Source organism: Protopterus annectens, chromosome 12.part0 (assembly GCF_019279795.1).
Source record: "Protopterus annectens isolate FY-2018-M chromosome 12.part0, PAN1.0, whole genome shotgun sequence".
Classification (NCBI taxonomy): Eukaryota; Metazoa; Chordata; order Ceratodontiformes; family Protopteridae; genus Protopterus; species Protopterus annectens.
In genome coordinates, this window is record NC_056746.1 from 1,298,837,745 (window position 1) to 1,298,853,292 (window position 15,548).

The 15,548-nt window shown below is 47.0% G+C and overlaps 1 protein-coding gene across 2 annotated transcripts in view; it reads right to left on the bottom strand.

Moving 5' to 3' along the window:
• The window catches only part of NOL4L (nucleolar protein 4 like), a 1,816,355-nt gene that overhangs the window by 181,237 nt on the left and 1,619,570 nt on the right, over window positions 1-15,548 (bottom strand). For both annotated transcript variants that reach the window (XM_044090353.1, XM_044090354.1), the window contains one exon: window positions 2,968-3,159. In XM_044090353.1, the coding sequence (XP_043946288.1) occupies window positions 2,968-3,159 (192 nt within the window). The remainder of the gene's footprint in view (window positions 1-2,967; window positions 3,160-15,548) is intronic.

A 15,548-nucleotide genomic window follows, 5' to 3' on the forward strand; every position in this document is an offset into this window, starting at 1 on the left:
CACCTCAAATCTAGAAGCTAAAGGAGGAGAAAATGGCAGACAAGCAGAGAGAGCTGTATCACAAATAAGAGAGAACCACAGGAGCATCCACAGTAAGTGGTTCCAGGTTACGAGAGAGACACCAAATAGAAAACCTCTTCCATTTGGATAAGTAGGACTTCCTAGTAGTAGGTTTCCTGGCCTCCTGCAGGACTTGCTGCACATCCTCAGAAAAAAAGCTGTCTATGAGTACACAAAATCCTATCACACACAGTGTCAGTTGAAGCATGGACAGGCAGGGATGAATGACAGATCCCACACTGGCGATTACCCTTCACAGATGACATTAGCTCCAAAGAGCTTAAGACAAGACAAGAAAAAACAAAACAATGCGGCACTTATCTGCAACTGCAAAGAAGTCAGTAAACAGGTGTATGTAGTCACTGGAGAATGAAAATGCATTCAACTGGCAGAAAACGGATGCAGGTAAACACACTGACAGTGAAAAGATACATTTGGACTAGCGGCAAAGAAGTTCTGACTGTGGTAGGCCTGAACACTGGACCCCACCCAGTTTTCGTTTGTGAAGGGCCGATCTTATCTCCTGAATCTGACTGACTTCTTCAAATCAGTCTCTAGAGCTGTGGACGGGGGTAAGGCGGTCCACACAGCCTATCTGGACCTCGCCAAGGCCTTCAACACCATCCCCCAACTCTGGAATCATAGATAAACTTACTAAGCTGGGCATAAATCCCTACGTCACTCGATGGGTTGCCAACTGGCTTACTGACAAAACCCAGACTGTAAAAGTAGCAGACTCCAAATCCAGCTCCAGACAAGTGACAAGTGGAGTACCTCAGGGTTCAGTCCTGGGACCACTCGTTTGGCATCTACTTCTCTGAAGTACAGGCCAACACTAAGGGACTCTGGCTAACAAAGTTCGCAGATGACTGCAAACTGGGAGCCATTACTGAATCCCCAAATTATGTGGATATTCTACAAAAGGGCCTTACAGAAACAGATGCCTGGTGCCAGAGCCATGGGCTCAAGCTTAATGCCAAGAAATGTATAGTTATCCCCTTTGGAAAAAAACATGTACCCATGAATTACCACATAGGTCACTAAACATCGAAAGTGTGATGAAAGATTTAGGGACACAGGTGGACAGTGATCTCACTTTCGATAACCACATCACCACAACAGTCAGGAAATCCTTCTATGTGGCACACCTCATCACTAAGGGCTTTTCAACCAGAAAAAAAGGAGGTCATTGTCCCACTGTACTCATCCCTCATTAGACCCATTATAGAGTATAATGCCCCGTTTGGTATGTACCTCACAAGACATCTGCAACAGCTGGAAAGGCCACAGAAATACCTCACTAAAAGAATCACAGGGCTAAAGCAGATGCCATATGCTGACCGTCTAAAAAAACTCCAGCTACACTCTGTGGCATATCGTCTACTCAGAGGCGATCTCTGCTTAACATACAAGGCCATGTCAAACCTGAGCTGTTGGACATGTTCTACTTAAAGAAATCCCAATCCCTCAGAGCCACACACTCCAGGGATCTAAACCTTGTCATCACAATGAACAAAACATGCTGGAGGGATAGGTTCCTGACCCAGAGACTACCCATACTCTGGAACAGACTGCCCATACATGTCAAGCAGAACGTCTCATTGGCCCTCTTCAAAAGGAACCTTGATGATTGGATGGGAGATAGGAAATTCACCCCGGGGATCATGTCAGTCGCCCTGCTAAATTCACCCCGGGGATCATGTCAGTCGCCCTGCTAGACAGGGGTCAAGAGAAGTAAATATTGTGCGAAGAAATATCCAGGGAATTGTTATGACTAGGCTTGCATAGGCCCTAGGGCCGATAGCCTAGTACCAACCTATGAACCTATAAACCTATGAACATCACCTTTATGCCCTATGCTAAGCAAGGGGTGTTTGGGTGATGTTCAGCATACCTATAAAGCAACAGGAATCTCTGGTAGACTGGCTGGCCATTGGGCTTCCACAGCAGGGAATCTCATATGTTAAGAATACTGTAGCAGTGAATGTAAGGACATCATAGGAATACTTAACAAGAACAATGGAAAACTGTTACTATGGCTTGTTTTCTTTCTGTTAATTATGTAAACTTATTGCAATTTAAAATGTGATGAAATGTTTAAAAATATGACCTTCTATTTAAGCAACAATAATTCCTGCTCCACCAGTCATAAGAGTACACTTTCAGTAAACACTTTTCACGTTTCCCCTGTGCCATTCATCCTGTAACTACAGACTGGAGCTTCTTATGCTCGTGTATTCCTTTTTTGACAGATAGTGCCTATTTAAAATTGAGGATGTTAATTTTATTTATTTAAATAACACTATCACTTCCATTACACTCTGCCTTTAACATTGTAAAAGGGTCTGCACTACCTTTCTCTGAACTGAAGACATGGGTTTTTGGTTATCAGATGCAGTGCTTTATATTACATTATTTTGCAGTGACACACAAGACCAGTGCTTCACACTTGTCAGGTAAATTTCCATGCAAGGAATAAGACTTAGATTCATTGAAACTGCTTTGGTTTCAGTGTAGGTTATACATATAATGGAGTAAGGGGTCTCTTCATACTCTGCAGAATGATCTGCTAAGAACAATTTGATGAAGCCGTTTTCATCAAATCTGGTTTTGTTAAACTGTAGTCAACCTCTGTTTTTGTTCATTCTACACCTTCCTGAATTCTAACCCTGCTTTTGCAGATCTGTGACATTAACAAACACAAAAACTCCTCCTTCCAGATTTTCTGCGATGCCACTTTTAAATATACTGAAAAGAACAGTGCTTTGCCCACCTACAGAGCCCAAAGTAACTGCTGTTGCAGCACACCCTCTCATGGAAGATACTCCAGTATTTCAGAACCCATCGCCCATGTTTGCATTCATCAAGGATATAGCAAGTAATGTGAAGGCAAGGTTTTGTACTTACTACTTCCATGCCATTCTTCTTCATCCTCCTGCAAGATTTGAGGTATGTGCGGATGCGCTTTCGAGCACGCTCCTGAAATTCAGGAAACTGTCGACTACAGGACTCAATGATGGCCTGAATTTTCTCTTTGGGCTGTTTTGAAATTGGCACCATGCGATCCAAATTCTCATCCACAAATAACCGAACAAACATCTGAAAATGGCCAAAAAGAAATGCTAAGAGCAGTCAAACAAATACTAATTAAACATGAGCATTAGTTGCAGTTAAGTAATACATACAATGTCAATGCAGAATAGATAATTACATAGCTACAGTTACATAGCAGATACAAACTTACTCTATGAAAACTGCACTGCAATTACAAATTTAAGGAAAATAAGCTGTTAGCATATGTAAAGGAGTATACAAGTAATAGTTTCACACTCATTCATGTTATGTTTGTTATGAGATTTTTAAATGGTTAAACTTGTGAAATGAATGTATACAATTTATGAATGTGAATGTGTAAGATTCTGTATATGCACACAATCACCGATTTGTGCATGACAGACCCCTATATGTGTTTATATACAGGACTGACTTTTATAATGGCAAATAATGATGCTATGTGAACTACAAGACTGCCACCCACAACTTCTGTGACTCTTTCAAAGATGTTTCCCAAGTCATATGACAAAGACAAACTGGTGAGAGTCCACAGCAATAAGGGTTTTCAGTACTTATGTTTTTAATGTATGATGCAAAGTTTTAAATGCCTTTGCACATTAGAATAATTAGGCTAAGGGGTCTGTAGTTACCTAAGTCAGTGGTAGGGATGCCCTTATGAAAGGAGATTACAATGCCTATTTTCTACACTTAAGGAACATGCCCACTTGAGAAGCATAGGGTGAAAAGGTTTAGGAAAAGGTATGCAAGGGATTATTTGACACTGCTGATTATGTATACAGGAATATTAGCAGGATCCACTGATGGATAGGGTTGTCATGAGTTGATCCATGGTAATTCTCGAAGGGGGCATGGTATTCAGGGATCTATGGAATTTTTATGAAGATAGCTGGTAGGAAATTAGCACTACATTTTTCTGTTAGTGAGCTGGAAATACCGTTGAGTCAGAGTGGGTATTACCATTGAGAATTAGCTCAGTGTGTTAGTTCAGTGGTTAAGAACAAATTCCAATTATCTTTGATTTCTGTTCCTATTTTCAATTTCTATTTTGCTTTGACCTTTATAGGTTCATAGGTAAGTACTAGGCTATCGGCCCAAGGGCCTACGCAAGCCTAGCCAACAAGGTTCCCTGGCTTACGCCACCCAAGCAAGTTATTTTCCTGTGCCACTGACGAGCAGACACACAGAAGTGATCCCTGGGGTGTATTTCCTATTTCCCATCCACTCATCAAGATTTTTCTTGAAGAGTGCTAATGAAGAACTTTGCTTGACATAGATGGGTAGCCTGTTCCAGAGTATGGGAAGTCTCTGGGATAGGAATCTATTCCTCCAGCATGTCCTGTTTATTGTGGTGACAAGGTTTAGGTCCCTAGAGCATGTAGCTCTGAGGGATTGGGATTTCTTTAGGTGTAACATGTCCAACAGCTCTGGGTTTGACATAGCTTTATATGTTAGGCAGAGATCACCTCTGAGTAGGCGATATGCTATGGAGTAAAGCTGGAGTTTTTTGAGGCGGTCAGTGTAGGGCATTTGTTTGAGTCCAGTAATCGTCTTTGTGAGGTACTTCTGTGGCCTTTCCAGTTGCTGCAGATGTCTTGAGAGGTACATTCCAAAAGGGGCGTTGTACTCTATAATGTGTCTAATGAGTGATGAGTAGAGGGTAACAATGACCTCTTTTTTCCTGGATGAGAACCCTTTTATGATGAGGTGTGCCACGTAGAAGGACTTCCTGACTACTGTGGCGATGTGACTATCAAAGGAGAGACTACTGTCCACCTGGGTCCCAAGGTCTCTTATCATGCATTTGGTGTTAAGTAGATTGCTGCCTATGTGGTAGTTCATGGGTACAGAGTTTTTACCAAAGGGGATGACACTGCACTTTTTGGCATTGAGCTTGAGGCCATGGCTCTGACACCAGGCATCTGTCTCAGAGAGGCCCTTCTGTAGGATGTTCACATCATTTGGGGACTTGACTGTGGCTCCTAGTTTGCAGTCATCTGCGAACTTCGTTAGCCAGAGGCCTTCTGTGTTAGCCTGTACTTCAGAGAAGTAGATACCAAACAGGAGCGGTCCCAGGACGGAACCCTGTGGTACTCCACTTGTCACTGGTTTGAGGTCAGATTTGGAGTCTGCAACTTTTACAGTGTGGGTTCTGTCAGTGAGCCAGTTGGCAACCCATCTTGTGACGTAGGGATTTATGCCTAGTTTATTGAGTTTAGCTATAATTCCAGAATGGGGGATGGTGTCAAAAGCCTTGGCGAGGTCAAGATAGGCTGTGTGAACCACTTTACCCTCATCTACGGCTTTGGTGACTGCCTCAAAGAAGTCGATCAGGTTCAGGAGGCATGATCTGCCTTTCACAAACCCGTGATTTTTGACTTTTTACTGTTTTTCTTGATGAAGTACTATAGCTAGGCCACTACCACTTGTTGTAGGCATTTAGATTTTTTTTCTTTTTTGTAAAGCTTGCTTATGTAAGAAGACCAAGGGGTAGAGCACCAAAGTAGCTTCTTCTTACATTCTCCATTTTATTTGGTCTATTAGAAACTGCGTGGTCTACACATCTCATTAAATATGAGTAAACACCCAACTTATAAGTGGAAGCTGTGGCTGCAAAGGGGGGCAAAGGAACTGCAATGGAAATTCAAAAGCTGCCCATAGGTCTGAACGTGCAACTCTCTGCCAAGGTACAGTGCTTATCTTTTCTGTTACTATACAAAATATGCTTGTGCTCATGTTGTAGGAAAACCCTGAGATCAGGCAGCTGGCTTATTATTTAGAGATCTGGCACTCAGCAGAGCAATCTTGATAATGAGTTGTTTTTTGCTATATTGGGTTTGTCTTAAAAAATGGGAGCAGCAAAGGATTTGTTCAATATGCAGAAGCCCTGACATAAAAAAGTGGTTACCATTTGGGAAGCAAGCAGGCTTGTTAATCGTGTCATCCCAAACCGATGCATACTGAATTGCAATAGTTACTTAGCCAATTAAAGCAAGTTATCTTTTCCCCTTTGAAAATGGGCATCATCCTGGGTGATGGTCAAAGTCCACTAAAGATAAAAGTCATGCCTATGTTGGACACATGCATGATGAGATCTGACATGCTCCTCTGCATGCCCTTCTGAGCCGAATACCTTAAATAATCACAGTCGCACAAGTCATTACCAGGTAGTACTCTTATTTTTCTGGCTTGAAGGATTTTAGAGCCCTTGTACTGAAACAGATCTTGGCATCAGAAAATCAATCGACTGTTAATCTGTTGTTATTTCACTTGGTGAGACTAAAATACATGTGCTTGTGCCACTCTAGTGGCATAAAACGAAAAAGCCACTAGTACAGCCCAGCTGACCAGGGCTCAATTAGCAGCACAGGTGACTGACGAAGCAGCAGGGAGGGATGGCAATGTGCCCAACAAGGGGGCAGGGTGGATGCATGGGCATTTCTCATGATTCTCTATTGGAAGATGGAGATTTGGCAAGAAAGGGTGTAGGCTAAGAGGGGATTACTGTGGGAACCCAGCCAAACCTCCGTGGAGACAGGGCAAGATGTTGCAGGCTCCCATTGTGCTCCCACTCCATGACAAAACCATGTAACTGGAGAGAAGGAGGGTGGGGAAACTAGGGGTAGTCCTTAAAGTAAAACTCCTCAGCAGAGGGTAAACAGCACCACCCCACCAGGATTACATTAGGAACCATGTTAGCCCCAGTTGTAAAAACTGATATAAGGTGGGGTGGGGGGGGGTGAAGTGACCAGCAGATCCAACGAAGGATGTGTGGCAATGAGCATGGTTATCTGGATGATGTGTGCTTATCAATGTAGACACAATTTACTAAGGCATTTCAATTTGTGTACGTAGACTTAGACACATCCTATGAGAAAGAGGCAGATGAAAATGAGAAGTTATGTACCTACCATAACGTTCCATGTTAGTTGTCTTCTTCTCGCCTTCTTTCTTGCTGGATGGGTTCGGAGCCGATCCTCGGCTCCGAGTCGGCCTATACTAAAGCTCGAGAGCTATTTTACCGGCTCGAGGCTACCCTATATCCCACAATGCTAGGCGCTAACTACCCAGATCTCGTTTGATAGCTGAAACCATAGCGGTTCTGATCTCCAAGATAAGGAGAAGAGGAAACCTTACACGTATAGTCACCTAGATCTATAGCTACCCAAAAAAAGATAGCCAAGAGGGCTTATACTGAGGCAGAAAGAAGATCCCCAAGGATCCTTAGGTCTGTCCAGGCTAGGCGGATGGGGGGGTGGGACGCAAGAAAGAAGGCGAGAAGAAGACAACTAACATGGAACGTTATGGTAGGTACATAACTTCTCAATGTTAAGTTGTCAATCTCGCCTTCATTCTTGCTGGATGGGACCGCGTCCCTAGCACCTTCACCCTGGGTGGCTCATCGGAACAGACTCTTGAGAACAGTGGAACCAAAATTAGCCCGGCTTCGGGAGGCCATGTCTAATTTGTAATGAGAGATAAAGGTATGAGGAGAGGCCCATGTGGCTGCCGCACAAATGGAATCTATTGGTAATCTAGCCTGAAAGGCTATTGACGTGGCTAATGCTCTAGTTGAGTGAGCTCTGGGCCTTGACGGTAGTTTTTGACATCTGAGTTCATAAATGAAAGTAATCACAGAGGCCAGCTATCTAGAAAGGGTTACTTTGGAAAATGGAAGGCCTTTCTTCCCTGCCGCATAAGATAGGAAGAGCTGCTCAGATTTCCTAGCTTGCTTGGTTCTATCCAGATAGTAACGGAGCTGACGATGAACGTCCAGAAAATGCAGCTTTTGTTCCGCTCTGTTGGAGTAGTTGGGGAAGAAAACTGGGAGATCGATAGTCTGGTTTAGGTTCGCCTCAGAAGAAATCTTGGTTAAAAAGGACGGGTTAGTCCTGAGAGACACTCTGTCTTTATGGAAGACTAGATATGGTAGACGAATGCAAAGGGCATGAAGTTCTGATACTCTTTTCGCAGATGTTATGGCGACTAGAAAAAGAGTCTTCCAAGAGATCAACTTCAAGGAGCAGGAAGCCGCAGGTTCAAGGGGGGGAAGAATCAAGGAAGTTAGAACCAAATTTAAGTCCCACTGTGGTGGAGGGTCTCTGAATGGGGGCTTAAGCAAAAAGATTCCTTTAAGAAAGGTTTTACAAAGCTTATGGGACATGATACTGGAGTCCGAAAAGCCTACATGAAAGTTCGAAATAGCCGCTAACTGTACTCTGATGGTGGAGGAAGAAGACCCTGAGTGAAACAGTTCGGCTAGGAAGTCTAGGACTGATTGGATAGGGGCAGTAAAAGGATCCATATTTCTAGCTCCTGCCCAGAAGGAAAAACGCTTCCACTTGCTGGCATAAATCCTTCTGGTAGATGACTTAAGGGAAGCTATAAGGATGTCACGCACAGAATGGGAAATAAGGGGAAGCCTGGCTAGGGTTGGAATTGGAGCAACCAAGCTGTGAGGTTGAGAGATTGGAGGGAGTGGTGCAGCTGTCCCGACTGATGGGTCAAGAGGTCTGGCACTGGGTCCAGATGCCAGGGCTGCCCCAAGAGGTAACGATGCAGGAACGGAAACCATATCTGTCGAGGCCAGTAAGGAGCAATGAGGATCATCGTGGCTCTCAAGGCGGTAGCTTTCTGAATCAACTGAGTGATTAATGGAAAGGGGGGAAAGGCATACAGAAGTCCCCGGGGCCAATCGTGGACTAGAGCGTCTCTGGGGGGGGCGGGAAGAGAGTGAAAAAGTCGTGGCACTTGCTGTTTTGAGGTGTTGCAAAAAGATCGCAGCAAGGTCGACCCCATTTCTGAAAAATTTCTTCCACTACTGATTGCTTGAGAGACCACTCGTGTGGCATGAGAATGGCTCTGCTAAACCTGTCCGCTATGATGTTGGACTTCCCGGGGATATGCGTTGCTATCAGAAACCGCTGAGAGGAGATCGTCCACTGCCAAAGTCTGAGTGCCTCTCGACATAAGGGATAGGACTTGGTTCCGCCCTGCTTGTTGATGTACCACACTACGGACATATTGTCCGTCTGAACTGCAATAGTCCCGATGGGAAGAGAGTCCTGAAGGGCTTGCAACGCTAAAAGTACTGCTCTCATCTCCAAGACATTTATGTGCAGGTGGCATTAGAAAGGTTGCCATGTGCCCTGGACCATCCTGCCCTGAAAATGCCCCCCCCCCACACGACCAGGGAGGTGTTCATTGTCACCGTGTCGACCGGGGGAGAAGGAACAAGTGGTCTGCCCTGAAGGACTTGAGGGGAGACCATCCACCAAGAAAGGTGTTTCTTGCAAGACAGGGTTATTAAGATGTTGTGTGACATTGGAAGCTGTTGAAAGGACCACTGGGAAAAAAGCATCAACTGAAGGATCCGCATATGAAAGCGAGCTAGGGTAAGTAGTGTAATGGCTGCCGCCATGACACCTAATACCTTCAGGACAAACCTGGCCTGGATTCTGTTGTTCTGAAGGAGGATGTGAACATGCCTGCGAATATCTAGAACTCTTTGCTCGGTTAGTTTTGCGGAGAGTCGGACTGTGTCCAAGGTGGCGCCTATGAAGGTAATAGACTGACAAGGCGACAAGGCAGACTTTTCGAAATTTATGGAGATACCTAGCCCTTTGCAAGTATGAATGGTGTAATCTCTGGAGAGGAGAAGCTGACGCCTGGTGGTGGCAGTGAGGAGCCAGTCGTCTAGATATGGAAACACCTGGAATCCTTGACACCTCAGATGAGCCGTAACCGCTGCCATGTATTTGGTGAACACTCGGGGGGCTGTAGTGAGACCAAAGGGCAGGGCCCTGAACTGGTAGTGACTGGCTCCCAGCCAGAAGCGGAGAAACCTCCTGGAGCGCCTGTATAATTGACCGTACCCATTTGTCTTGGGTGAGTGAAAGCCAGGCTTCTGGGTACAGTGATAACCTTCCCCCGACTGCCTCCGAAGGCGGACAGTCGGGCAGCTTCTCAGGGATGCTGGAAGGGTTTTTCAGAGAGAGTCTCTCGGCTACCCTGATTTTGCGGACCTCCTCTGCCTCTAGGGCGGCGTCTGTTATTGTCCCCCCCCTGCCTCTAGAGGGGAACTGACCTCTTGCTTCAGCCGCGACTTCTTGTGGTTTACGGAACCACATTTTCCCACCCTTCTGACTTTTAGGATATGGTCTAGACGGGGTGGAAAAACGGACTCCCACAGCAGAGAGAGTCTTGCCTTCTTGCTCGCATCTGGTCAAAGTATCCTTCACCTGAGGTCCAAACAAAGCTGAACCGTCAAAGGGGGAGTTAGTGAAGGACGCCTTGAAGGGGTCTGCAAAGTTACAAAGCCGCATCCAGGTGTGACGCCGTAAGGCCACGCCTGTGCCTGCAGCCCTACTTGCCCCATCGGCCGCGTAGGAAATAAGCCGCATGGAGGAGTTGACTATCGAATTCAGGGTTGCCAGCTGGGAGTTGATTTTGTCTTGAGACCCTGCAGCTGTTGGATCCTGTAGGGCCTCACCCATTTCTTTGAGCATGTCTCTTTGAAGGCGGGTGAAATGGCACAGGTAATTCAGCGACCGCATGACAAAGGTCGCTGAAGAAAACATCCGCTTGCCGTACCTATCCATAGTCCTAGACTCCTTGTTAGGAGGATGTATAGGTACTGAAGGATCAGCCAGTTCCGTCCTAGTGGCTGCAGCCACCACCATGGCATCAACCGGGACACCCTTGGCTAAAAACTGTTTGTCCGAAGGGGCTGTTATGAATTTTGAAGGCCTCCGTGGCGTAGGTTCCATCGTATCAGGGGCCGTCCACGCCTTCCACGCCACCACTTCCATGAGGGGGTCAAAGGGCGGAGACACCCAGGAGGTGGAAGGGCGAGAGCCAAACGCCTCTAGGTAAACCGACTCGTCCTCGGAAGGATTGAGGGTAGACCAGTTCCCCCTCTGCTTGAGGATCTCAAGGATGTCCGAAAAGGAGACATCCTCAGAGGGGGACCGTGGGGACCCTTCCGACTCATCCAAGTCGGTATCAGATGTGATGGACTCGGGGGAGTCCACATGCTTCCTCTTACATTTCCTCTTCCGAGAGGGTTCCCCTGACGGATAAGGGGAAACCTCGGAAGAGGAGGATATTCCCAATGGGGAAACCTGAGGCGTTGGATCTCTACGGTCAGGAATGAGAGGGTGGGTAGAGACCGCAGCAGGCACTACAATGGGAGGAGCTGAGGGAGCCAACCGTGGAGCAGGCACAGGGGCCAGCACGCTCCTCATGACTTCAAAGGCACCCCTATCAGGCAGGGTAGAAGGTCCCCGCTCTGAAGAGATAAGGACCCCTCCCGGCACCGAGAGGGACGGCTCCGAAGCCGATGTCGGGGCCGAACTCACCAACGCCGAAGCTCCGAGAGGGAGAACAGGGTCGGACAAGGGTCCGATGCCACTCGCCCCCTCGGAGCCGATGAGGAAGTCCAGGCACCCGGATCCCTCCAAGGATGGGACCATGGAAGAGACCGGAGCCGAAGACGGAGCCGAAATGTGAGGTATCGGCTCGGACGTGTCGACGGCCACGGCTCCCACAAGCTGCGGCTCCAAACTCAAGGGAAGAATCGGAGGAGGAATCGAAGATGGAATGGGAATAACCACTGTCTGTTGAGAGGGGCTATGAAGCATCTGGGCTAGTGCCTGAGACTTAAGGAGTCTACTAACTACCCTCTCAAGGTCATGGTCCGATAGCCTGGAAGACCTAGAGGAATGGGATCGATGGCTCCGCTCCGAGAGTAAGGGAGACCTTGGAGCCGAATGAACGGATTCCAAGGACGGGGACTTGGACCATTTACGGCTGGCAGATGGCACCGACACAACTATCGGTGCCGACGGAGTCTTAGAAACATCGGCTCCGGCTCAAGCCGATGTGGAAGACTGCGTCTGAGAAACATTGGCTCCAGCCGGAGCCGATGAAGAAGACTGTATCTTAGAAACATCGGCTCCAGCCGGAGCCGATGTAGAAGCAGTCAGAGCACCACCAGTCGAAGGCTCTGAACACGGAGCCGAGGGCTTGGAAGGCTTTGAAGGCTTCTCCGACGATGACTTGGCCGGGGAACCTTCAGGCTTTAATAAGCCTCTCAAAATTAACTTATTTCTGCGTTCCTGCAGGACTCTCGGACTGAACGCATGACAGACAGAACAAGAGTCCTGCAGGTGCAGATGGCCCAGGCAATAAACACAAGAAGTGTGACCGTCTGTCAGTGACATTTTCTGACAGCACGAGTCACACTTCTTGAAGCCTGAGACCCTGGTGTCTTTAGACATCCTAAAGGTAAAGGACAATAACAAATATACATACATACACACACACACACACACACACACACACACACGCACGCACGCACGCACGCGCACACACACACACACACACACACACACACACACACACACACACACACACACGTACACATGTACACACGTACACAGACACCCCTTAACACAAATCTAAGTCAGTCACACAGACAATTTCACCTGTCAATTTAAGGAAAAGGGGAATGGGCCCAAAGGCCTAACCTTTTAAACCAAACAAGGGGTTAGGATTTTAATGAGATTTAAGGGACCGGAAGGAAGTTATGCTAAGAAGGAAAGCTAATGGGATGGGTACTAACAATAACTATCTAAAACTGACTAAATTAGAGGAAAAATTTAAGAAAATATTAAATCCAACCTGCAGAGCCGGTAAGAAAGCACCTCGCAGCTGAAGCAGCAAACGAGATCTGGGTAGTTAGCGCCTAGCATTGTGGGATATAGGGTAGCCTCGAGCCAGTAAAAATAGCTCTCGAGCTTTAGTATAGGCCGAATCGGAATCCAGCAAGAATGAAGGCGAGATTGACAACTTAACATTGAGCTTTCATTCCTAAAGTCTTTATCTAGGCCAAAAGAAAATAAGAAGTTATGTACTCACCATAACGTTCCATCTGAGTAGGTATCTTCATTTGTCTGTAACCTTTGGGATACAGATCCGATCTTGGATCTCAGCCGGCAACTTCTATCATAGCATAGATCCGAGCTCCTAGCTCCTCCCCTTACCCATAATCCCCTGCCTACCCTAACTGACCTCAGATCAAGTTTGCCCCATAGCACAGCAGATAAAAGTGTCCCAAGGGGAACATATGCTAATAACACAAGAATGATCATTTTGGTCAGGGGGAAGGAGGGGGGGATGGTTGCATACAAATGAAGATACCTACTCAGATGGAACGTTATGGTGAGTACATAACTTCTTAATCTGAAGTAGGAACTTCATTTGTCAGCAACCTTTGGGACAGAGTCCCCAGCTACCTAAATCTTGGGTGGCCTTCATGGAAGGATATTCCGGAGCACCGCAGTGCCAAAGGACGCCCTACTTCGGGAGACAACATCTATTTTATAGTGGCTGATAAAGGTGTGAGATGAAGCCCAAGTGGCTGCGGAACAAATGTCATCCAGTGGAACCCTAGCTTGAAAGGCCGCAGATGTGGCAACGGCCCTAGTAGAATGAGCATGGACTCCTTGAGGTGCAGGCCTTCCCGAGCTCTGATATGCTAAAGAATACAACTCGAGATCCATCGAGAGAGAAACTTTAGAAACTGACTTTCCAAAATTACTTTTGGCAAAGGAGATAAACAACTGATCGGATTGCCTATGATCAGCAGTTCTATGGATATAAAACGTAGTTGTCTGTGTGCGTCTAAGGAATGTAGCTTGTACTCTCCTTTGTTATGAAAGTTGGGGAAAAACACTGGAAGATTGATAGATTGATTGATGTTCGCTTCTGAAGATACCTTAGGTAGAAAGGACGGATTGATCCTGAGGTAAACCCTATCCGGGTGAAAGACCAGATATGGTGGTTTGACACAAAGAGCTTGCAATTCGACACTCTTTTGGCTGAAGTTATGGCCACCAAAAGGCTGTCTTCCAAGAGAGAAATTTGAGATCAACCGTGGCCGGTTCGAATGGGGGACCAGTCAAGGCCTGCAAGACTAAGGATAAATCCCATGGAGGTACCACCTCTTTAACTGGAGGCCTAAGGAGGAAGGTGCCCTTGAGGAAGGTCTTACACAGTTTGGAAGTGATAAGAGGGCCAGACTCTTGCCCCACGTGATAGTATGAGATTGCTGCCAGTTGTACCTTGACTGTGGAAGAACTAGCCCCCTGGTGAAAGAGAGACGTTAGAAAATCTAGAACCGACGCTATCGGGGCTGTAAAAGAGTCTAAACGATGGTGTTCTGCCCAAATGGTGAAGCGTTTCCACTTACTTCGATAAACCTTCCTGGTGGAAGGCTTGTGAGCTGCTACAAGAATGGCTTTGACCGGTGATGAGATCCCGGGAGTCCTTATGAGGAGTGGAACTGGAGCAACCAAGCCGTCAGCTTGAGGTTGACCAGGTTCAGAGTCGGAAGACCGAGAGGGTGATAAATGAGATCCGGAATGGGATCCAGAATCCATGGTGGATACACTAGGTGAGACCATATGTAAGGGAACCACGTCTGACGAGGCCAGAATGGGGCAATGAGGATCATCTTGCTCCCCAGCTGCCTGGCTTTCTGTAATAATTTCAACATCAGGGGAAGAGGAGGGTAAGCATAAAGCAGACCGGGAGGCTAAGCATGAACTAGAGAGTCTCTCGGGGACTCCCCCGGAGGGGGGATCAGAGCGAAGTAATCGTTGCATTTGGTGTTTGAAGGAGAGGCAAAAAGATTGCAACAAGGTTGCCCCCATCGGGCAAATACTTGCTCTGCAACTTGATGGTTGAGAGACCATTCGTAAGGAGTCAGGATAGTACGACTGAGCCTGTCCGCTAGAATGTTGGACCGTCCCGGAATGTGCGTTGCTATGAGAAAGCGGTTGGTGGAAATCGCCCATTCCCACACTCTCATGGCCTCGCGGCAAAGGGGGTAAGACCTGGTTCCCCCCTGTTTGTTGATGTACCAGACGACCGACATGTTGTCTGTCTGTACTGCAATCGGCCCTACCGGAAGAGAGTTGTGTAGTGCCTGCAACGTCAAAAGCACTGCCCTCATCTCTAGGACGTTGATATGCAAAGAGGTCTCTACGTCATTCCACGTGCCTTGGACTGTCCTGCCTGAAAAATGCCCCCCCACCCCAGGCGAGAAGCGTCTATGGTCACTGTGTCGACTGGCGGAGGTAGTGAGAAGGGACGTCCCGTGTGGAGATTGGGAGACTGGAGCCACCACAGGAGCGATCTTCTGCAAACCTTGCTTAATGAAATGGGGTGAGACAGGGGGTTGCGAGACAGGGACCATTGTACCTGGAGGGTCCACTGCAGAACCCTCATGTTCAACCGGGCCAATGGCAGCAGAGGGATTGCAGCCGCCATAGATCCTAGGGCCCTCAGGATCAATTCCACCGAAGGAGTTTGCAGTTGAAGGATGGCCTGCATGTGCAACATCAGGTTCC